General features: G+C 38.0%; 1 protein-coding gene across 1 annotated transcript; it reads left to right on the top strand.

Annotated features, from left to right (window-relative positions):
- The first annotated feature begins 5,602 nt into the window (after positions 1 to 5,602).
- Positions 5,603 to 9,251, top strand: LOC104215686 (LRR receptor-like serine/threonine-protein kinase GSO2). Its single transcript, XM_009765544.2, has one exon. The coding sequence runs from the start codon at positions 6,140 to 6,142 to the stop codon at positions 9,068 to 9,070; it is 2,931 nt and encodes a 976-aa protein (XP_009763846.1). The 5' UTR covers positions 5,603 to 6,139; the 3' UTR covers positions 9,071 to 9,251.
- The last annotated feature ends 17,041 nt before the right edge of the window (positions 9,252 to 26,292 follow it).

Genomic DNA, 26,292 nt, shown 5'->3' on the forward strand with positions numbered 1-26,292 from the left:
TTAAAACCAAAAATTAAAATTAATATTACATAACTTTCATCTTAAAATTTATACGAAAAGAATCTTAAATTATAATTAGCTGAGAAGATGAAGGTTTATTTAAATGAAACTTTGAGAAGATTTTTTTCCAGAAACTTGAGAAGATGAAATACAAACTTTACAATTATTGATAAGACATCGTTAGGAAGACCACCTCTTGCCCTTAGCAACACAAAAATTTAGAACTTGCACGATGAAATCTTTTTCTTTGAAGGTACATGTAAAATACTAAAATAAGCAACAAAAAATAGATTACATATTTGTACATAATTTTAAAATTTACAATGTGGCATAGACTTAAATGCTCTACTTTTTAAATCATCTCAAAACCTTCTTTCTGCTAAAATAAAAAATTACCTTACATTTTAAACCTTTCCCTTTGTATAAATTCTATATCGGTTATATACATACACAACTATTACTGTTACACAATTATCGTTTTTATTGAGTTCATCATGTTACACCTTTGTAACTCTGACATATCAATATATATGTTTTCTTGCGAAATGCATATACTTTAATGATTGATATTTACTTACATCTTGATGCATATAAACTTTTTTGTTAGTTTCCTTACCATGTTATTATTTATTTTTAATTGCTTTCTATGCATTAATTCTAACTCTTTATCTTGTTGATATTATCTTTCTTTTTCTTTTAAGTTTTCATTTTTTTTTTGTCAAGATCATCTCAATCACCAATAAAAAATAAGTGGTCACATATATAGTAGCTGTTATTTTGTTTATTTTTCGATGACTTTTGACACGCAATTAAAAAGCATAGGAAGATAGAAGGACAATGAAATATGTAAATAATATTAAACAAAAAATAATATTTAAACTATCGTGTTTCTATCCATTATACATTAACCAAAATAAATGAAAGAGTTTTTCCCATATATTCAAAATACACTATACATTCTTTTCCAATACAGACGAATCACATATATACATAGAGATGTTAAAAAGTAGGTGCACCAGTATCTCATTCAAGTGCCAACGATGTATTTAGTTGCTTCATGGGCTAAGGACGTGTAGCTTCTTGTAGGCTTTGTTTTTTCGGTTAGTGATACAACCATGAACACTGTGGTAGACCATGCATGTCTTCCATGGGCGTCCCAAGTAAGCAAGCTTGGTTTTTCAATTGGTATGAATTGAGCATTCTCTATGTTATCAGTGCTATATGTAGTGTTAAGAGAGATTTTGTCTTAGGAAGAAAATGACTATTTGTTTTCCTCAATTACTGCTACTATAATTTATTGCCTCCACCGTTACATTACAGCACCATACTTTTGGATTACGGAATTTTCTCCTTTCCTGCTACTATTCATTGCCCCCAAAAGTCACACCTCTTCAATGCCTCCATTACTTACAGCACAGTTACTTGCATACAACAATAAATAAGTGAGTAATAATACGGGAGGACAGAAGAAGCAAACTATTAAAAAATCCAAACAAATGATAAAGAATGAAGGAGAAATTGCAAAAAATGAAGAGAAAATAGATAAATACAAATGCTAGTCACAGGAAAGTGCCACATCACCTTTTCTATTCCCAACTTTATATTTATATATAGATTTCTGTTGAGAAATGTGTGTTTTCTAGTTACAAAGATCCCTTTTCTAGGAATGGCAATGAGGCGGGGGTAGGGTGAGTTTAGACACATGCGAGTGCGGTGCGGGTCGAAATAAAAGAAAAATTAAATCTATGCGGGTGCAAATTTAAAAAATTCATCAAAGAAAGAAACTCAATTTTCGGACTTTCTGAAAATGAAATTGATTCAACGTAATATATTGAAGCAAAATAAAATTTCATATTGTTTGAACTTTGAACCCAATACTTGCACGCCAAGTTTTTATTCTTTTATGACAAGTTCTCATAATGTAATATCTAACACATAATTATTAATTAATTATAAATATGTTTTATTGATCAAAATTTTAGTCCTTATTTTGCTCAAATACGCGAGTCGTGACTACATAACAGAAAAAAATCTATTAATTGATCCTGACAAAGATTTGTTGCATTCCTATTGTAAGCTTGAATAGGGTAAAATTAACATATATATACATTTATCAAATATAAAAAGTTAAAAAATAAAGAGATATTATGATATCAATGATTTTTGTTAAGTAACTTTTACAGCATATGCACAGGATTTAATTCTCATAACTATCTTATCTTTTTCTTTCCATAGCTGAAGCCTTCCATAATCTTTAAAATCAATAAAAAGCACGAGTATATATCATAAAAATTTACAAAAACTTCCAATCAAAAGATTAAAAAAATCAAAACTAACAAAATAAAAAATAATAAAAACACGTATGTGGGGCGGGCCAGGGAGGGTGGACACGGATATGAATGCGGGTGGGTGAACGCGGATGCAATTGCTATGCGGGGCGGGACAGGTTAAAATTTTGCGAGTTAAGAAAAAATCCGCCCCGCACCCGCACCCGCACCAGCACCACTTGCTATTCCTAGGCCTTTCCCCTTCTTCCACGGGGTTTTTATGCCCGAAGTTTATAGATGATTTTAATTTAGTTTTCAAAAAATCAAATGGGACAGAAGTTAATATCAATTTCTATCCTTTTTTTTTGGTCCACCCCTGCCCCTAGTGCAAAGTTGAAGTCAACTTCTTGATTGAGGAGACGGTTTAGCACGTAAAATTCAACACATGACGTTGCCTGGCCGAATTTATTTATTTCCCTATAATGGATTGATATTTTTCATACTTTCAATGTCAATGAATCATAAATATCATTGTCTTTCTCTTCATGAAGAAAAGTCTCCCAATTTCAACAAATTAAAAGAATAATTAAATTGTTATTATCTCCATAATATAGTGACTAGTTGCTATTAAAATAATGAATGGAATGCACCTTCTCTATTGGATTTATATCCTTTTATTTGTGACCCATGGTCTTAAGAAGTCAATGTCAATTATCCCTTCGTTCATTCTTAATTCTAGAGTTGGTGTGCTTTTGTGGCTTCATTCTATTTGTTTTTCTTCAGGTGGAACCTTAGACAAAATGCTCAAATTGGGTAAAGATAAGTAACTGAAAGCATATTTCCCTAATGTCCAAAGGTTGTTGAACCACAACCTTTTATCTTTTTTTTTGTTGCCATTATTATAACTGACGCCGTTGAGTTCATCCTTGTAAAACTCAACAATTACACCTAATTGTTCAACACGATACTTCAATTCCACCCTTCTAAAAGAGATATCAGATCTAACAATTCCATCGCCATTTACCAAAATGTCCGGAAATATTTCAAGTGGGCATACGACGTACAAAAAGTTCATGCTTTTTAAATTTTATTTTTAAAAATAGGATGTCCCAACCATCCAACCTCTAAATGGGTTAAATGGATGTGTCTTTTCTTGAAAATGTGACATTTTTTCCCGATCAATACTTGCATTGCCTGTGGAGGAAATGGAAGTTGATTAAACACTAGGGTGACATAATCTACAAACACTACCAGAAAAATTAAAATTATCTATGAACTTCGTCGCTAATTTGTCGCAAAATCGCTCGTAGCTAATAGAATTTCTTGATAATATCTCGCTAATTTGTCACTAAATAATATTAACTACAAATTTTTCTGTTTAGCTACTGTTATTGTCCGTCGCTAATTTTTACATATTTTAGGAGTGAAAGTGAATATTTTGCTTGTTTAGTAGTTTTGATGGTGCGATCTCTGGTTAATTTCTTGATGAAAGCAAGTGTATTCTCTCTAGGGTTCCTCAAGAAATAAGCAAATCTGAAAACTAAGTAGATATTCATGTTATTGTTAAAGGAGATCCCTTGAATAAAGTTAACTAATTTGTCCTTATGTATTTGGGTTCTTCTTTGGCAGGAATAAGTCCTCATAAAATTATGGTTTCTTCACATTTAAGCCTTAATAATAGGCACAGGTGGACAAAAAACTGAACATTTCTTGATCTTAATACAACCAAAAATAGTTCACATGGTCATTTTGAATTTTAAAGCATTAAATTCTAACTGCTCCCTCTTTGAGATAATTCAAATGTGGTTGCTCTGCTCTTCTGTTTTTTAGTTATTTTAAATGTGGTATTAGGTGAGATTTGGTTAAAGGAATGAGAATAATTGCATGCAAATTTCCAATCACAATTTGACACACAATTATACCAAATTATGAAAAAAAATTGATAGGCTCGAGTTTAATACAACAACTTGATAGCGCTGCTACCTTAATTTTTGGGTTCGTACTATATGTCATGAATAGGACCACGCGGTTATGAAACTTTGGAGTTGTTAAATTTTATATTTCTTTTTGTAAAATTGCATTCAATTTCTTGGTAGGTAATTAAAATTCTCCTTAGATTTAATCTCATGAGAGGTGGGCTCTCAACATCTCCAGGTTATATCAAATTAAACATGTCTTTGTGCTACAGTTTAGAATTTATCGACTTACTTTCGTTTCTGTACACACGTCATTATTCCTAGATATTACCGGTTATTTCAGCTCATAAGTAAGTTAGTATAAAAATTAGCCAATTCATAAAATATTACCAATATTAGTCAACTAGCTATTTGTAGCAAAAATAAAATCAATTTTTTTGCTTTGTTTTGAGTGGGTATTGTTGGAATAGATTGGATACATCTTAAGCAGTATAAATCTCACTTTTGGGATGATTTGGTAGAGTTTTGAGGTGGTTTGAATTAAAAATTCGAAGTAGAATATGAACATGGAAAAAAATATGATATATGTATAACACCGTGTATCATTTGTATATCATATATGTATCATATTTATATTAAATATGTATCACATGTATACATGTGTGTGAGATACATGTATCCGGAGAAGAATTTTTTTAACTCGATTTTAGTACGAATTTTTTATATCAAATCAATCCAAATCACTTCCAATCTTCCTCAAATTTTGTATATTGACTCATAAGTATGTTTTTAATGAATTCCAACCATACCCATTGAAAAAGGTCCCTTTTGCTTATATATATTTCATCACCTTATTTGTTATCTAATCCATGAAAGTTCATTTCCGTCTTGCATCTAATATTGCTGATCGCGCTTAAAAATATGGAAGGAGATCTTTGCGTGTGATTCTTGGAGAGAAAGAATCCTTATTTATTTGGTTTCTATTTTTATATGTGCTTGGCTAATTTTGATAAGTGCATGATTACTGGCTAGTTGATAAGTTAAGATTTATTTAGGACATTTCCTCAAGAATTTCATTAAATTTGTAAAATCTTGAAATCTATACGACAAATGAAATCCAAGTCAGAGAAAAAAAAAATAGAACAACAAAATTGTTGTTTTGATGGAGAAATTCCAGGATTCAAGTTAAATATTCTGGAGGTGATAAAGAAGAGCAAGCTAGAGGGTTTTTCACAAATTATATACTAATGGAGTTACACCAATTTAAGTTGACAAAAGGGTGAAGCTTATTTAAGCAAATTTCTTCAAAAGTCAAACCTGATCTAAACTTTTGCAATAGATTCCAAAGAATTTTCATAACATTCTCTCTGTATCTAATTCAAGAAAATACATCAACTTGATTCAGAGGCCTCAAAGTTAGAGCTCTAGAAAAAGGCCCACTTTTTCTTGATTGTTTTAAAGGGGCAAGTGGGACTCTTCCCATATCTTTTTTTGTTCTTTTATGAAGTATTTTTCAACATAGACATCACACTATCTTATCTTCATACATTTCATCATCTAAAAAGCTACTAACATATGCCCATAATTCTATGATTACCCTCATACCAAAAAGAAAAAAAGGTTACAATATCACACCTTTTACCTAGAACTTTGAAAGTGAAAAGAGGGAAGAGTCTTATAATAACACTAAAAAACTATTATTAAACTAAGAAAACTTTTCATGCTGATTGTCATCAACTTTATTAGAAAGATGATTAGGCAGGACTACTTCTGTCAAACTATTTAAACTCCAAATTCCTTTTGCCTTGCCAACTAAGGACACTTGATAATTTTCCTCGTATATCTCTCTTATCAAATATATGAGTTTCATGCTAAAAACAAGTCCACAAATTCTTTCATAAATCATGCATTTTTCAATTTAAGTTCCAAGATTGTTTTCCATTCTCAAATATTAACATGGGAAACTTTCATCTTTCTCATCTTTTGCTTTTCTTGACAACACTTAGTGTTGTTTTAGCTCTTTCTTCTCCAGATGGCCAATCTGATGCTTATTGGCTTTTAAGAATAAAGTCAAATTTTGTTGATCCATATGGAATTCTTGAAAACTGGTCTGAAGGAACAAGCATATGTACCTGGAATGGAGTGGCATGTGCAAATGATCAATCTCATATAGTGAGCCTGAATCTTTCTTCTTCAGGACTAGAAGGTTCAATATCTCCAGAACTCGCGCATCTCACTTCTCTACGAGTGATTGATTTATCAGACAATTTTCTTAATGGAACAATCCCTCTTGAATTAGGAGAGCTTCATAACTTGGAGGAATTACTTCTTTTTTCCAATTTTCTCACAGGTGAAATTCCTGTAGAGATTGGTAATCTGAGAAAGCTGCAAGTTCTTAGAATTGGAGCCAATATGTTGACAGGTCAATTGATACCAGAAATTGGTGACTTGTCCGAGTTGAGAGTCCTGGCTCTTGCTTATTGCCAGTTCAGTGGAAAGATACCAAATGAGATTGGTAATCTAAAACATCTGAAAAATCTTGACTTGCAGCAAAACAGTCTTACTGGCCCCATTCCAGAATCAATTGGCGGCTGCAAAAATCTTCAAAATTTTGCAGCATCAAACAACAGGATTAGGGGACGGATTCCTGCCTCAATCAGTCAGCTTGAATCGCTCGAAATCCTGAACCTGGCCAACAACAGCATTTCTGGTTCAATTTCTGTTGAGCTGAGACATCTTTCCAATTTGAAGTACTTAAACTTGTATGGCAATGATTTGGAGGGCGAAATTCCTTTCGAGCTTAACCAGTTGGTTCAGCTTGAGAAATTGGATTTATCAAACAACAATCTTTCAGGAACCATATCTCTTCTCAACACTCAGCTGAAGAATCTTCAGACTTTAGCTCTCTCTGGAAACTTGTTAACAGGAAGCATCCCGAGTAACTTCTGCCTCCACGGTTCAAGCTTAAGCCTACTTATTCTGGCTGAGAATAAGCTATCCGGAAGCTTCCCCTTGGAGCTACTAAATTGCACGTCCCTACGACAACTGGATCTTTCCAGTAACAACTTTGGAGGAATGCTGCCACGAGGCATCGACAGGCTAGAAAATCTCACTGATCTCCTGCTCAACAATAACAGCTTTACTGGAACTATACCGCCTGAAATTGGAAACTTGACTAACCTGGAAGATTTATACCTGTTTCATAACATGCATTCTGGTGGAATTCCAGTTGAAATAGGAAAGCTTCAGAGGCTGAGTGAACTGTACCTCTATGAAAACCAGTTGTCAGGAAGTATACCAATAGAGTTGACAAACTGCTCCAGCTTAACGAGCGTTGATTTCTTTGGTAATCAATTTTCAGGCTCTATTCCTACTACCATTGGCAGGCTTAAGAATCTTGTTATTCTTCAGCTGAGGCAGAATGAGTTGTCCGGTCCAATCCCGCCAAGCTTAGGCTACTGCAGTAAGCTTCAAAAACTGGCTTTGGCTGATAACAAACTCTCAGGATCAATTCCACCAACTTTCAGATTTCTCTCAGAACTGGACCTGATTACTCTTTACAACAATTCCTTTGAAGGTCCATTACCTGAATCTCTTTCCCTTTTAAAAAATCTCAGCATTATTAACTTTTCTCATAATAAGTTTAGTGGAAGCATTTCTCCTCTAGCTAGTTCACATTCCTTGACTGTTCTTGACTTAACAAACAACAGCTTCTCTGGTCCTATCCCATCTGAGCTAGCCTTGTCGAAAAACCTAACTCGTCTTCGCCTTGCTAATAATTTTTTCACTGGTGAACTCCCTTCTGAACTTGGACAACTTGAGGATCTCAGGTTCCTTGATTTGTCATTCAACAATTTGACCGGAGATCTAGTACCTTCCTTTTCTGGCCTAAAAAACCTTGGTCATTTTCTCCTCAGCTCTAATCAATTTTCGGGGAAAATCCCCACTTGGTTAGGAGTCATAGAAGGTCTTGGCGAACTTGATCTTTCATTTAACAATTTCACTGGAACAGTTCCAGAAGAACTAGGCAACTGTCCGCGATTGCTCAAACTTTCTCTAAGTAGCAATAAATTATCTGGTAACATACCACCAGAATTGGGAAATCTCACAAGTTTAAATGTCCTGGATCTTCAAAGTAACAATCTTTCTGGTTCCATTCCTTCAACTCTTCAACAATGCAAGAAGCTTTATGAGCTAAGGCTTTCTGAGAATAATCTGAGTGGCTCAATCCCTTATGAAATCGGCACCCTATCCGAGTTACAAGTGATATTAGACCTGAGCAAAAATCACCTTTCTGGTGAAATTCCTTCATCACTTGGAAATCTTGTGAAGTTAGAAAGATTAAATCTTTCATTCAATCAACTTGAAGGAAAAGTCCCACCATCACTTGAAAAGTTATCAAGTTTGCATAGGCTCAATTTATCATACAATCATTTCCAGGGCCAAATTCCTTCCACATTTTCAGGATTTCCACTGAGCTCTTTCACAGGTAATAATAAGTTATGTGGCCCACCGTTATTATCCTGTTCTGAATTAAAGGGACAAGAGACAAAGCGGCTGTCAAATGCTGGTGTTGTAGGGATTACTGTTGCCATTGTGTTAACTGCCACTGTCATATGCATGGTTTTGCTTTATATTATGTTGAGAATCTGGTGCAACTGGAGAAAGGTTACAATTTCATGTTCAGAGACTGGTGGATTTGAGAAGAAAAAAGAAGAGGGAAATTGGGTTTATGGAGAAGAGTTTAAAAGTGGGAGTAAATACTGGAATGTGAACAATATGTCACCAGTTAAATCTCCATATAAAGAGAAGCAAATATCTACAGGAACATGCATGTTTAACCTTAGCAAGAGTTCATCAGATAGATCGGAAAGACCATTAGTTTGAGAATTTCTATTTGCTTTAATTTGCTCATTCATGATTCATATCATATTTCTTCTTTTTTTTTGTCTACTTTGTATTTTTTTTTGATGTATTCAGATAATTTGTTTACTTCAGTGGGGTTTACATGTAAAGAGCAATTACCTTGTGAATACTCAATTATATGCAATGACATGATTATGAGAGATGTATGTCTACCACATAGTGAAGACAATGAGCAAATCAACCGAACCATTGCTTTCATTTTTCCAAAAAAGTATTTTTGGGTTATGGTGTGACCAATTACTTGTCCAAAATTTTACGAAAAAAAAAATACTTTTTAGATAACTTTTCGATAATTGATTAGATATGGAGGTCGACAGCATATGATGAAGTTGTGGAAGATGGGAGGTGGGACATTGATGTAGTGTTGTTTCCTAATATAAATGAGTAGTATATATTGATAACAATGTAAACATTTGGAAGAAGCAATAATATAAAGTAAGAGTGAAAGTCATAGCTTCTTAAACATAAATTTGTTCGCCTATTGAGGACGATTGTCTTCAAATATTAACATAACCAAATATTGCAAAGCATTTTAAATCACGAAACTGTTTTAAATTAAACACATTTGTCTCCGTACAAAAGTAAATGACTACCTATGTGATCGCTTGTTTTAAAAGTGAATTCTGCATTCCAAGGCCTTAAAAACCTCTTTCGGCATCACCTCGATTTGCGTGCACAGTCCGAGCGCATAGCCGGAAAGCAATTTTGTGAAAATCTGCGAAAAATGATGAATTTTGCATTTAAAATGAGTTTAAGTTGACTTCGGTCAATATTTTGGGTAAACGGACCCGGACCCGTGATTGGAAGGACCCGGAGGGTCCGTAGGAAAATATGGGACTTGGGCGTATGCCCGGAATCGAATTCCGAGTTCCCAAGTGTGAGAAATGAATTTTTAAAGAAAATTATTTTTTGAAATTGTTTATGAGTTTTGGAAATTAAAAGTGTTTAAAACTTGATGGTATCAGACCCGTATTTTGGTTCCGGCGCCCGGTACAGGTCTTATATGTGATTTAAGATAAGTCTGTGAAGTTTGGTAAGAAACGTACTTGAAACGACGTGAATCAGATCGTTTTTGAGAAAAATGGAAAATTTGAAGTTCTTGAGAAATTTCATGATTTTGATGCTAAATTCATAATTGTTGACATTATTTTAGTAATTTGAATGCGCGAGCGAGTCCGTATGATGTTTTTAGGTTGGTGTGCATGTTTGGTTTGGAGCCACGAGGGCTCGGGTGAGTTTTGGATAGGCCATAAAGTGAAATTTTAACTTAGGGAATTGCTAGTATGCTACAGGCCTGCAGGCTTCGCATCGCAAATGCGAGCAATGTGTCGCAAATGCGAGATATGGCCTGGGCTGCCTTCTTCGCAATTGCGAAGTGACTGTTGCAAATGCGACAACTGCCTGGAATCCCCCTTGGTCGCAAATGCGAGACTTCAGTCGCAAATGCGAACTTAGTAGAAGTCTAGGTTCGCAATTGCGAACCCTGGTCGCAATTCCCATATCTGCAATCTGCAATTTTATAACTTAGCCGGAAATCTTTCATTTTTCACATTCTTTCAAAACCATAACACTCTTGGGCGATTTTTCAAAGACAACTCTTCTTCCAAATCGATTGTAAGTCAATTTTAACTCCTTTCCTTCAATCATTAACATCTTTTCACATGATTTCAACTCAAAATCGAAGATTTTTATGGGGGAAATTGAGTGTTTTGGGTAGAACCTAGGTTTTTTAAAAAATTGGGGATTTGGACCTCGATTTGAGGTCCGATTTCAAAACAAATTATATATTTGGGTTCGTGGGGAATAGGTAATCGGGTTTTGGTTCGAACCTCGGGTTTTGACCATGTGGGCTCGAGGGCGATTTTTGATTTTTTGGGTAAAACTTTGAAAAACTCATTTTCATGCATTAGAATTGATTCCTTTAGCATTTATTGATATAATTAAGTAACTTGTGGCTAGATACGAACGAATTGGTGGTGGAATCAAGAGGTAAAGCGATAATAGAGACTTGAATTGTGTTCGTGCCATCGAGGTAAGTGTTTGGTCTAACCCTAGCTTGAGGGATTAGGAGTCGAGTCCTATTTGCTATGTGGTATTTGTCGAGTACGACATATAGGCATGATGACGAGTATCTATACGTTGGTGTCAAGTATGCTCGTAAGTCTTATATTGTGATTATTATGGTTTCGTTGTATTATTCATGCCTTGATAATGATTTCTATTGTTGGGCAAAGTTGTGGAAATATTGTAACATTTGAACATTGAGGAGAGTTGGTTCAAGTTGTACAATGAGATGTGAAAGTATAAGTGGAAATTGAACCTTTTAGAGCATTTGCTCAAAGTTGTGATGTGAGTTGTGAAGTAAAAGTGAAAAAAGAGAAGAGAATCATCATATTATCTCCCTTGCCGGGAATTTGTTGTTTTTGATGTTATCTCCCTAGCCGGGATGTTGATGCTTTTTTTGATGTTATTCCCTTGCCGGGACTTGATTATTGAACTATTGTTCCCTTGCCGGGATCCGTATTGTAATTTCATTTATTCCCTTGCCCTATTATTTGTGATTGTTGTTTGGGTGAGGAAGAGTGTTAAAGCATAAAGGGTGATGCCGTGTATTGTTTTGGTGAGAGAGTGTTAAAGCACGAAGGGTGATGCCGTGTATGATTTGTGAGGAAAGAGTGTAAAGCACGAAGGGTGATGCCGTGTCGTACGATGTACAATTCTGTATCGATTATATTAATTATATGGTGAGGACGAGAGTAAAAGCACGAATGGTGATGCCTTGCATATTTTTATTACTTGATTGATTTGGTGAGGACGAGAGTAAAAGCACGAAGGGTGATGTCGTGCACTTATTGATTTCTGATTCTTTGTTGATATCTGAGATACGTTGTTTCTTTCAATTACCTGTTGTCTTTCTATTCTAAATTGATAGTTCCCCCGCAACATGTTACCCCTCCCACACTTGACTGTATATTACTGTTCTTCTTTTTTGCTGTATATAGTTGAATTGCACAGGTTTATTTGGTAGTCTGATCCTAGCCTCGTCACTACTTCACCGAGATTAGGCTAGACACTTACCAACATATGGGGTCGGTTGTGCTGATACTACACTCTGCATTATGTTCAGATCCCAGAGCAACAGCATTTGGACCGTAGATAGGATGGCTGCCTTCAATCCACACAGAGATCCAAGGTAGACCTGCAGGCGTCCGCAGGCCCTAGCGTCTCCCTCTATCCCTTTATTCCTGTTTCATTTCCTTAATTCAGAAACAGTGTATTGTTTATTTTCAGACTTTGTATGTAGCATTTTTAGATCGTCTGTGGTACCGTGACACCAGTTCTGGGTGGTCGAAGTTCAAAGAGTTGTATTAGACATATATATTCAGATAATTTACTGCATTTCTTCCACTTTTTGTAATTTTTCGCTGTCCACACGCTTTGACTTTATAATTGTTAAAGAGTATAAAATGGATAAAGAAGTAATTTGTTCAAATAATTGGCTTGCCTAGCTCACATTAGTAGGTGCCATCACGACTCCCGAGGGTGGAAAATCCAGGTCGTGACAAGTTGGTATCAGAGCTCTAGGTTACATGGGTTTCACAGTTCACAGACAAGTTTAGTAGAGTTTGAGGGATCGGTACAGAGACGTCTGTATTTATCCCCCAGAGGCTACAGAGTTAGGAAAAACCTCACATTTATTCCTTCCTGTCATGCAGTTTGGTTTCTCAATGCTAATTGAATTTCTACTCTGTTCTTTCGCACATGGCGAGAACACGCACTTCCTCATCCACTGACCAGCAGCTCAAGCCCCCAACAGCAGCTCCCACGGGGGGTAGAGGGCGAGGTCGAGGCCATGTTAGAGGCCGAGGCAGGGGCATAGCTCAGCCCAGAGCAGCAGCTCCAGCGGTGGAGCCTCAGGATAACTTTAATGATGAGGTTCCAGCCCCGACAGTTCCGGTAGGCCCAACTCGGGTCCCAGAGGGGTTTATTGCTACCCCAGTACTCCAGGATGCTCTGGTCCGTCTAGTGGGCCTTATGGAGAGTGTCACCCGGGCAGACTTGCTTCCTGTAGCACCAGCCATCTCTAAGGATAGAGGAGGAGCCCAAACTCCTGCTACTCACACTCCGGAGTAGGTTGCTCCCCAGTTCCAGACTCTAGCAGTCCAGCCGGTTGGAGCAGTTCAGCCGGGTGTGGTAGCTCAGACCGGTGATGGAGCAACTATGTTTGCCGATGCTTTGTGGAGGTTGGACAGGTTCACCAAGCTCTTCACTACTACTTTTAGCGGTGCATCTTCTGAGGATCCCCAGGATTATCTAGACAACTGTCATGAGGTTCTCGGGAACATGGGGATCGTGGAGACCAATGGGGTCGATTTTGCTACTTTTCGCTTGTCTGAATCCGCCAAGACTTGGTGGAGAGATTATTGCTTGGCTAGACCAGTTAGATCACCAGCTTTGACTTGGGACAGTTTACTCAGCTATTTCTGGAGAAGTTTCTCCCTATTACTCAGAGAGAGATCTATCAGAGGCAGTTTGAGCGTCTCCAGCAGGGTTCTATGACTGTTACTCAGTAAGAGACTAGATTCATCGACTTGGCTCGTCATGCTCTTATCTTACTTCCCACCGAGAGAGAGATGGTGAGGAGTTTCATTGAGGGACTTATTCAGCCGATTCGACTTCAGATGACCAGGGAGACTGGGAGTGAGATTTCTTTCCAGGAGACGGCCAATGTGGCCAGGAGAGTTGAGATGGTTCTATCACAGGGAGGTGGTCGGGGGTCTGACAAGAGGCCTCGTCAATCAGGCCGATTTAGTGGTACCTCATTTGGAGGCAGAGATTCGTATGGTAGAGGCCATCCTCCTAGACCTTTTCAGTCAGCACTTCAGGTTTCTCACGGTGCTTCAGGTGGTCGTGGTTCCTATGTGCAGTATTCTAATCAGCAGTCCTACAGTGCACCACCAGCTCTTATTAGTACACCGCCGCTTCAGAGTTTTCAGGGTGGTCATTCAGGTCGTCAGGGTCAGCAGTCTCAACAGTCGAGGGCTTGTTACACTTGTGGTGATATGGATCACATTGCTAGGTTTTGCCCTCGAGCACCGAGCAGCTCTTAGCATCAGGGTTCCCGTGCCATGGTTCAGGCACCGAGTGTTCCACAGCTCGCCCAGCCAGCTAGAGGTGGGGATAGAGGTGCTAGAGATAGAGGTAGAGGTATTAGCTGTGGAGCTCAGGCTGCTAGAGGTGGAGGCCAGCCAGCAGCAAGACATCCCAGAGATGTAGTTCAGGGTGGTGGGGCCCAGCCCAATGTTATGCTCTTCTAGCCAAGCCCGAGGCTGAGGCTTCCAACACAGTTATCACAGCTATTGTTCTGGTTTGTGGCAGAGATGCTTCAGTTTTATTTGATCCAAGGTCTACATACTCCTATGTGTCATCTTATTTTGCACCATATCTGGTCATGCCTAGTGATTCTTTGAGTGCTCCTATTTATATGTCTACACCGGTGGGTGATTCTATTGTGGTAGATTGAGTCCATCGTTCATGTATATTTGTGATTGGGGGTCTTGAGACTCGTGTAGATTTGCTTCTGCTGGATATGGTTGATTTCGATGTCATATTGGGGATGGACTGGCTATCACCTTACCACGCTATCTTGGATTTTCATGCCAAGAATGTGACCTTAGCCTTGCCGGGTTTACCTCGTTTGGAGTGGAGAGGGACTCCTGATCATTCTACCCGCAATGTTATCTCATATATGAAGGCTCGGCGTATGGTCGAGAAGGGGTGTTTGGCCTATTTGGTATATGTTCATGATTCTAGTACCGAGGTTCCTCCTATTGATTCTGTGCCAGTTGTTCGTGAGTTCCCTGAGGTATTCCCTTCAGACCTGCCGGGTATGCCACCCGACAGGGATATTGACTTTTTTTATTGATTTGGCTACGGGCACCCAGCCCATTTCTATCCCGCCGTATCGTATGGCATCGCCCGAGTTGAAAGAGTTGAAGGAGCAGTTGCAAGACTTGCTTGAAAAGGGTTTCATTAGACCTAGTGCTTCACCTTGAGGTGCGCCGGTGTTGTTTGTTAAGTAGAAGGACGGACGATGAGAATGTGTATTGATTACCGGCAGCTGAACAAGGTTACAATCAAGAATAAGTATCCATTGTCGAGGATTGATGATTTGTTTGATCAGCTTCAGGGTGCCAAGGTATTTCTGAAGATTGACTTGAGATCTGGTTACCATCAGTTGAGGATTAAAGCATCCGATGTCCCTAGGACAACTTTCCGCACTCGGTACGGGCATTATGAGTTCTTGGTGATGTCATTCGGGTTGACAAATGCCCCAACAACTTTTATGGATTTGATGAACCGAGTGTTTAGGCCTTACTTGGATTCGTTCGTGATAGTCTTCATTGATGATATTTTGATCTATTTCCGTAGCCGGGAGGAGCACGAGCAGCATCTTAGAGTGGTTCTTCAGACTTTGAGGGATAGTTAGTTGTATGCTAAGTTTTCGAAGTGTGAGTTCTGTGTCACGCCCCAATCTCGGGAGGCGCGACCGGCGCTCAATCGAGTGAACCCAACTGAGTAAGCCTTATCAAACACTTTCTACCCATCTCAATATGAATAAAGAAGCCATGCTTTCATTTATTTAGACAATAGGGAAAGATAGTACATTCAACACGGCTAGCTCATTTTATATCACAACCTTAAACCGTAGTTAAGTTTCCAAGATTACATACAATTAAACTTTAGAAAAGCGAGAGCTAGAATTACAACATAGTTCGTAGACCCATCCAACACCCGTACATAACCCACACATATGTCTACGGAGCCTCTAAAGATGCAAAAGACAAGTATGACAATGCCGGCGACAAGGCTCCGGCTATGCCTCAAAAGTGGATATCTATAGCAAAAGATGTACAACATAACCCCCTTGAAGGAGAAAGGGGCTCACCAAGACTTTGAGAGGAGGATGCTCCGTTATGCGCGATCGGCACTATCCGCTATGGAGCCACCTACATTTATTAAAAAAAATGTAGCGCCCCCGGCAAAAGAGACGTTAGTACCATAGAATAGTACTAGTATGTATAACTAAACGCCATCCAGTTAGAAAGAACAACCATACAAGAGTAAAAGAAATCATAAGGACAACGAAGCTTCAAATAAGCATCACATCAATAATATAAGAGGTCCACATAGTTTTCACATAATTTCTGAAATTTTTGGTTGGGGCATTCCTTATCGTTGCATCATCATCCACATTACCACCGCTTCCTTGATCGGGGTCCGATCACGGCCCGATCGACTAAACCGTTTTACCAAGACGTTACTCTTATTTCATTCTCACTTTTCAGTTTCAATTATCAATACATTACCACCATGTGTGTATAACATGGCGTCCGATCACGACCCGATCGGCTAAGCCGTCTTACCAAGATGTTACTCTTATTTCATTTTCACTTCTCAGTTTCAATTATCAATACATTACTACCATGTGTATATAACATGGCGCCCGATCACGGCCCGATCAGCTAAGCCGTCTTACCAAGACGTTATCCTTTTCCGTTAATCATCTCACTTTAATCTTTGGATTCACATGAATTAGTTTCTCGGCACTTGGGGCCACAATTACCACATTTCATAACTCACATTTCGCATTATTCCCATTTTCAATATTTATCTTGCCATTTAGGATCATAGGCACATACAAAAGCAATTTAAGTTATAAACATAGAGAGAAATTCATCTAGTTCGACATATTAATCACAATGTATCCTTGACTTGACATTTAGGCATTTAGCACATAGCTCATGTTTTTCCACACATCCTCAATTTACAAAAAATAACACACTAAACACATGGAGAAGAATCTTCCACATACATTTTCGCAACATCAATTTATTTGACAAAACAAGTACTACATCAATCGAATTACGGGCTTACAACATTTGCACGGCCACCATGGAGGCTCAATTTCTAAAAGGAGGGGTTTTTAGCCATATATACCTTGTTTAAGCTTTCCTTAAATTACTATGACGTTCCGGAAATTCTAGCAATCCCAATCTACTTGAGACATAACAAAATTGAACACAAATTAGGAAAGAATTCATGGTTTCAGCTCATTTGATCATTTTATCAAATACTAGTTGAGCATCTTGATTTCAAATCTCTTTTACAAGATTTCCTTCATTCCCCAACCCAATCTTTACTTATTTATGTTCAAAAATATTCCCACAAACCTAATTTGTACATGCATGTATACATAATACTATTAAACCCAAGAATCATACCTCAATAACCCATCTCACAATCTCTACAACACCAACACAACCTAGGTTAGGCACCTATAGCTTCCAATCACCATCACATGAGTTACAATACTTAATTCATACTCATATTCCCATAATATATCCATATATGTAAGTCTAAGGGTGTAGGATTTACCTTTTGGAAGAAATCTTGCAAACCCTCCTTTGATTTCTTGAAGGAATTTCTTGAAGATATATGTGTTTTATGAGTAGATTTCATCAATACTAGTGTAGGAATGATGTAATTTCACACCAAGTTAATGGGGTTGCTTACCTTGAAGATTGGGGGAGTTGAAGGTTTGAGAGGGTGAAGGAAGACCCCAAAGTTCGGCCAAGATTTATGGGTAAAAATGAACCCCGAAATGAGTATATAATGTCTTGGGCGTTGCCTGTGGCGCTGATTCCAATTTCTCAAAAAAATTTGGCGTCACGGCTAGCGCCCGGCTCTACCCAAGACGCTGGCAATCGAAGGGACACGAAAACGGTCATAACTTTCTGTATACACCTCCAAATGACGAATTGTTTGATGCGTCGGAAACTAGACTCAAAGAGCTTTAATTTGATAGGTTGTGAACCGCAAAAAACCTTATATAAATGGAGATATGCTTGTCCAAAATGAGGTCTTGTGCGTACTCATTTACAACTTTAGTCTATTATGAAATATTCCAACTTGGCTTAGACCTAGGCCTCTCCTTAGACCCCAAATCACTTATAATATGACTTATACGCTTATTAACATATACAATTGATATCCATTATATCATGAATCCTCATTTGCACGCAAGATAAAATAATTAGCCTACCTTGTCACCTCGAAATCTTAAATTACTTAGTAACATCTTCTGGGGCTGTACATTCTACCCCGCTTAAGATCATTCTTCCTCGAATGAGGATCAAGGTTCATTGATTAGCCATCTTTATGTAACTTCAGCTTTTTCACATCATGAAATATATCAACAGCCCCGAATTTGGCTAACTCCTTAAATTTCCGAAAATTTCGCCAGAGTTTCCTTTGTAACTAGGCCTATCCACCTGTCAGAGGGCCCCAGATACATATCCTAACAACATATACATGTTCCATAGACATAACATAACTTGTACAACACCAACCATGGCCGCATAGGCAACATATATAACCAAAATGGAATAGATTAACATAGATCAAATCAAAAGATGAGAGTTCATATGAACCAAATGCATAAAAGCTATTACATAACTATTCAAACAAATGTGGGTACTTCTTTCTCATTTCTTCCTCAGCTTCCCAAGTGGCTTCCTCAACCTGCTGGTTCCGCCATAACACTTTTATGGAGGCAATTTCCATTTTTCTCAATTTCTGGACTTGCCTATCAAGAATGGCAACTGGAATTTCTTCATAAGATAGTTCTTCATTAACCTCAATAGCTTCAATTGGCACAATAGTGGACGGATCTCCCACTACCTTCTTCAACATAGACACATGGAAGACCGGATGTACTAATGATATCTCAGGTGGTAGCTCAAGCTTGTACGCCACCTAACCAATCCTTTGAATGATTTTTGTACGACCCAACATATCTCGGACTTAACTTTTCTTTCTTTCCAAAATACATGATACCCTTCATGGGGGAAACCTTCAAGAATACCCAATCATCCTCCTTGAATTCCAAATCTCTTCGACGAACATCCGAATAGGACTTTTAATGGTTCTGAACAGTTTTCAATCGCTCCTTAATAATATTAACCTTCTCCATAGCTTGATGCACAAGGTCTAGCCCTTTCAATTCAGCTTCCCCATCCTCGAACCACCAATGGAAGATCTACATCTCCTACCATACAATGCCTCAAATGGTGCCATCTCAATACTAGCATGGAAGCTGTTGTTATAAGAAAACTCTATGAGTGACAAATAATCATCCCAGCTACCTTTGAAATCAAGAACACAAGCACACAACATGTCCTCAATCGTTTGAATGGTCCGCTCTGCTTGCCCATCAATTTGTAGATGAAAGGTTGTACTAAGATTTATTTGAGTACCAAAACCTTTCTGAAATTTCTTCCAAAAGTTTGTCGTGAATTGAGCCCCTCGATCTGAAATGATTAATACTGGAATGCCATGCAACCTGACTATTTCTTTGATAAATAGTTGAGCATATTGTTCCGCTGTGTCAGTAGATTTGACTGGCAAGAAGTGCGCTGATTTTGTGAATCGATCCACAATTACCCAAATTGAGTCGAACTTGCGCGTAGTGCACGATAATCCTACCACAAAATTCATATTGATTATTTCCCATTTTCACATTGGAATTTCTATGCTTTGTAATAATCCTCTAGGCTTTTGGTGTTCGGCTTTCACTTGCTGACAGTTCGGACATTTCGCCACAGAGTCCGCCACATCCCTTTTCATGTTATTCCACATATAAACTTCTTTGAGATTATGATACATTTTTGTAGAACCTGGGTGTACAGAATACTTGGAAGTGTGAGCTTCTGCCAAAATCTTTTCCTGAAGACTATCAATATTTGGAACACATAGGCGCCCTTGGAACCGTAGGGTACCATCATCAATGCCAAAAGAAAAAGTTGTGGTCTTGTGTTTATGAGTTCCCTCCTTCAGCTGTACCAACAATGGATCGTTGTATTGCTTCTCTTTCGCTTCTGCCAGAAGTGACGATTCAACTCTGTTCTGTAAAATTACTCATCCTTCATTAGAGTCCGCAAGACGAACTCCCAAACTAGCCAATTGGTGAACCTTCCTGGCCAACAACCTTTGATATGCCTCCAAGTAAGCCAAACTTCCCATAGATTTCCGGCTAAGAGCATCCACCACAACATTGGCCTTTCCCGGGTGATAGAGAATATTGATATCATAGTCCTTGAGTAACTCAAGCCATCCTCTCTGTCTCAGATTCAACTCCTCTTGTTTAAAAATATATTGAAGGCTCTTGTGGTTCATAAATACATCCACGTGGACCCTATACACATAATGTCACAAAATCATTATACAAAAACTATCGCCGCAAGTTCTAAGTCATGTGCCGAATAGTTCCTTTCATGGTTCTTGGGTTGCCTTGAAGCATAAGCGATCACCTGGCCATGTTGCATCAATAGTGGACCATCTTTGTAACATTTCTCTTACATATGACCTCATAGTAATTGAGTTGTTCAATAATTTCCTTGATATGGTTACAATCTTCTGTGAATAATTGCAACTAACTCTTCCAAATTCTCAATAAAAGACATTACTGAATGAGTTGTTTTTCATAGGACCTTCTGTCTCAAATGAATAACACCTGCTAATTTGCGCACATACCCTGATAACATCAACTTGCACGACATTGCATCAAATGTAAGGTAACATTGTGCTCCGATTTTTCTTAGCCAACCTCTTCTCCCCATATATGCCTTATAGAATTTAAGAAACCGCACTACTTCCCCTGTGAATATTCTCACGATCCCTCTTTACGGTTAAACACCGCCCAAACACATATCAACACCCTTTATATGTATATAATTTAGGAAGAGTCGCTGGTCCGAGAAGGGCATTCTCTGAAATTTGAGATCCTCCTCAATTCTTCTACGACTTTTGGTTTTACTCTTAAGTGTAAGACTTAGTCCACCTGATTCTATCCTCGATGAGTAACTCACCTCATTCCACATATTGTAGCTACCAATAGAGTTCCCTGATATTGCGGTTTAAGAGTTACCCTGTTAAACATGTCTGGTCCGTAAAAAGTGTTCATCCTCTTTCGATCTATTTTGAACCTTTCATTTGCCCTTTGGGTAGATTGTGTTGTATTTTTTTTTATCGCCCTTTGTCCTGGACAATATGTTGGTACCATCTTTTCTTTCTAACTGAAACATTCATTCCCATTCTATTTTGATCATAGTGCATAATCGATAGCCTTACTGTGCCACACACTTGTCTATCTCCCGTGAACTTGTAATATTATTGTTCCTGGTTTAGTGAGTTTATCATACCACAACTTCACCTCCAATAGTCTCACTTTCCATTGTATGTAGACATGAACTATCTCTAGATCCTTTAGTTGATATTCGGTGTCACCCAAGTCGGTTGCATTACGGTTAGTCCTTTATAACTTTTATTAACACTTATACTCTAAGCGAGTCCACCATTCTGATACAAGATATTTTATGATAACCATGATCATCTCAATTTATAGGTTTTGTCCCCATTTCTTCTCACCTCATTCTTCCTAGCTAGTGAATAGCCATGCATTCTTCCATATGTTACGTGGTCTTTTCCCTTAGTTATTTCATCCCGCTCACCTCTTAACTTTTGTTAGGATATCCGTGGGAAAGTGTGTTCATCCGCATATCACTTAACACTTCTTTGCTTGTAAGATTTTTTTAGGCTCTCCATCAAGCCCAAATACCCTCTTGGGTTATTATATCATCACATTTATTTCTCCCACTCGTTCCGCCTTTCTTAACGTCTTGAAACTTTGGTTAAATCGCAAATCTATACATTTGAACTATAGTACTTCCTTAGGTTCCATTGTTCCTGACCCTCTAACAAGTATAAAATCCCTTTAAAAATATACTCTTAGTTTCTAGGATTGTTGACCCTATCATTCACATTGCCCTGTATGAAAATTTTACCTTTCTTAACCTTCCACCCCCTTTTTTTTGGGTACTAGTGGTATATCATTAGCATATCCTTTTAGAGAATCATGTTATCCCTTACCACTTTTATAGACTGAGCACATGTCTTCAACAATATACTCAAACATCATAGCTACATGGTCCTACTCTTGTTTCATTGTATTTTAGCAACCTCACCATGGCCCTTCCTCCCCCACATCCGGCGAATGTCCCAAATTTCGACACAGGTCTTGAATTTAGCAACTTGAGGAACATATGTCTCATGTCTCTAGCCCTTGTGTATATGTTCAACTACTTGGGAGATTTAAGTCGCCATGGTATTAACCTCATAAGTTATTTTCTCTTATTCAGTCTCATGAGCTTGGGATTCAAATTACTCATGTCAATATCCGTTAGGAGTGTAATATCACTTCGTACACTTATGGATTTTTATAAAGTTCGTTGTACACGGGTCTTCTTATCGTGGGTTCAATTGACTCTCCTTTCATAACTTCTTGTCTCCCGTGAGAGACCTACATATTTGTCATTACTCTCCTGGTCATGCCTTACATATACCACATGCTTATATAACAAATTTTCTTTTACACCTTAGGATCATATATATACTTCCCACACTATCCACATGTGCCATATAAGCTCACGTCTCATTTATCAAGTCAATGTCTCTTTGGAGGTGGTAATCATTTTTAACACTTTTCTTGAATAAAGTATGCTTCTGGTACTATGTACGTATCTCATATATTCGTACCATTCGTTCAACACGATACATGTGCCATCTCCTTAATATTCAGGCCTTTGCCCATTTGTCATGTCATATGACAACATTACTTGGAATAGACGAAAGATCATCTAAACTAACCTTGAACCTTAAAGCACGTGTTAGAAGATAATCTCATAGTCAAGCTCTATCGCACGATCTGGAGTGTTGAAGAAGGGTAACATTCCTAAAATTTCCATGTACCCTCCAACTTATAGATGTGGTCGACAACATACCGATAAGAAGGACTCTACTAGACACGACTCCGAGACATCCTAGGACACTTTAACACCTTAGGCTCTGATACCAAGTTTATCACGCCCCAATCTCGGGAGGCACGACCGGCGCTCAATCGAGTGAACCCAACTAATCAAGCCTTATCAAACACTTTCTACCCATCTCAATATGAATAAGGAAGCCATGCTTTCCTTTATTTAGACAATAGGGAAAGATAGTACATTCAACACGGTTAGCTCATTTTATATCACAACCTTAAACCGTAGTTAAGTTTCCAAGATTCCATACAATTATACTTTAGAGAAGTGAGAGCTAAAATTATAACATAGTTCGTAGACCCATCGAACACCCGTACATAACCCACACATATTTCTACGGAGCCTCTAAGGATGCAAAAGACAAGTATGACAATGCCGGCGACAAGGCCCCGGCTATACCTCAAAAGTGGATATCTATTGCAAAAAATGTACACATAACCCCCTTGAAGGAGAAAGGGGCTCACCAAGACTTTGAGATGAGGATGATCCGTTACGCGCGATCAGCACTATCCGCTATGGAGCCACCTACATTCATTAAAAAAATGTAGCGCCCCCGGCAAAAGGGATGTTAGTACCATAGAATAGTACTAGTACGTATAACTAAATGCCATCCAGTTAGAAAGAACAACCATACAAGAGTAAAAAAAATCATAAGGACAACGAAGCTTCAAATAAGAATCACATCAATAATATAAGAGGTCCACATAGTTTTCACATAATTTCTGAAATTTTTGGTTGGGGCATTCCTTATCGTTGCATCATCATCCACATTACCACCGCTTCCTTGAGCGGAGTCTAATCACGGCCCGATCGGCTAAGCCGTCTTACCAAGACGTTACTCTTATTTCATTCTCACTTTTCAGTATAAATTATCAATACGTTACCACCATGTGTGTATAACATGGCGTCCGATTACGGCCCGATCGGCTAAGCCGTCTTACCAAGACGTTACTCTTATTTTATTCTCACTTTTCAGTTTTAATTATCAATACATTACCACCATGTGTGTATAACATGGCGTCCGATCACGGCCCGATCGGCTAAGCCGTCTTACCAAGACGTTATCCTTTTCTGTTAATCATCTCACTTTAATCTTTGGATTCATATGAATTAGTTTCTCGGCACTTGGGGCAACAATTACCACATTCCATAACTCACATTTCGCATTATTCCCATTTTCAACATTTATCTTGCCATTTAGGATCATAGGCACATACAAAAGCAATTTAAGTTATAAACATAGAGAGAAATTCATCTAGTTCGACATATTAATCACAATGTAACCTTGACTTGACATTTAGGCATTTAGCACATAGCTCATGTTTTTCCACACATCCTCAATTTACAAAGAATAACACACTAAACACATGGAGAAGCATCTTCCACATACATTTTCGCAACATCAATTTATTTGATATAACAAGTACCACATCAATCGAATTCCGGGCTTATAACATTTGCACGGGCACCATGGAGGCTCAATTTCTAAAAATATGGGGTTTTAGCCATGCATACCTTGTTTAAGCTTTCCTTAAGTTACTATGACGTTCCGAAAATTCTAGCAATCCCAATCTACTTGAGACATAACAAAATTGAACACAAATTAGGAAAATATTCATGGTTTCAACTCATTTGAGCATTTTATCAGATACTAGTTGAGCATCTTGATTTCAAATCTCTTTTACAAGATTTCCTTCATTCCCCAACCCAATCTTTACTTATTTATGTTCAAAAATCTTCCTACAAACCTAATTTGTACATGCATGTATACATAATACCATTACACCCAAGAATCATACCTCAATAACCGATCTCATAATCTCTACAACACCAACACAACCTAGGTTAGACACCTATGGCTTCCAATCACCATCCCATTAGTTACAATACTTAATTCATACTCATATTCCCATAATATATCCATATATGTAAGTCTAAGGGTGTAGGATTTACCTTTAGGAAGAAATCTTGCAAACCCTCCTTTGAGTTCTTGAAGGAATTTCTTGAAGATCTATGTGTTTTATGAGTAGATTTCATCAATACTAGTGTAGGAATGATGGAATTTCACATCAAGTTAATAGAGGTTGCTTACCTTAAATATTGGGGGAGTTGAAGGTCTTGAGAGAGTGAAGGAAGACCCCAAAGTTCGGCCAAGATGAATGGGTAAAAATGAACCTCGAAATGAGTATATAATTTCTTGGGCGCCACAGGTAGCGCTGGGCACTGCCTGTGGCGCTGATTCCAGTATCTCAAAAATTTCTGGCGCCCGGCGCTACCCAGGACGCTGGCAATGGAAGGGATACGAAAATGGTCATAACTTTCTGTATATACTTCCAAATGATGAACGATTTGATGAGTCGGAAACTACACTCAAAGAGATTTAATTTGATAGATTGTTCACCGCACAAAACCTTATATAAATGGAGATATGCTTGTCCAAAGTGAGGTCTTGTGCGTACTCATTTACAACTTTAGTCTATTATGAAATTTTCCAACTTGGCTTACACCTAGGGCTCTCCTTAGACCCCAAATCACTTATAATATGACTTATACGCTTATTAACATATCCAATTGGTATTCATTATATCATGAATCCTCATTTGCACGCAAGATAAAATAATTAGCCTACCTTGGCACCACGAAATCTTAAATTACTTAGCAAAATCTTCTGGGGCTTTACATTCTAGCTGAGTTCAGTTGCATTCCTGGGTCATGTTGTGTCAGCAAAGGGTATGCAGGTTGATCCGAAGAAGATTGAGGTAGTCAAGAACTTGCCTAGACCAACATCAGCTACAGAGATCCGGAGTTTCTTGGGATTGGCAGGCTACTATCATAGGTTTGTGAAGGGGTTTTCATCTATCACAGCCTCGATGACCAGGTTGACCCAGAAGGGTGCCCAGTTCAAATGGTCGAACGAGTATGAGGCGAGCTTTTAGAAGCTCAAGACAGCCCTGACTACAGCACCGTTGTTGGTTTTACCCACTGGTTCAGGGCCTTATATAGTTTATTGTGATGCATCTCATATTGGACTTGGTGCGGTATTAATGCATGATAGTAAGGTCATTGCCTATGTTTCACGGCAGTTGAATATTCATGAGAAGAACTATCCGGTTCTTGATTAGGAGTTAGCAGTCATTGTTCAGGCGTTGAAGATTTGGAGGCATTATCTGTATGGTGTGACATGTGAGGTATTCGCGGATCACAAGAGTCTACAGTATTTGTTCAAGCAGAAGGAGCTAAATT

This window comes from Nicotiana sylvestris, chromosome 3, assembly GCF_000393655.2.
Source record: "Nicotiana sylvestris chromosome 3, ASM39365v2, whole genome shotgun sequence".
Taxonomy (NCBI): domain Eukaryota; kingdom Viridiplantae; phylum Streptophyta; class Magnoliopsida; order Solanales; family Solanaceae; genus Nicotiana; species Nicotiana sylvestris.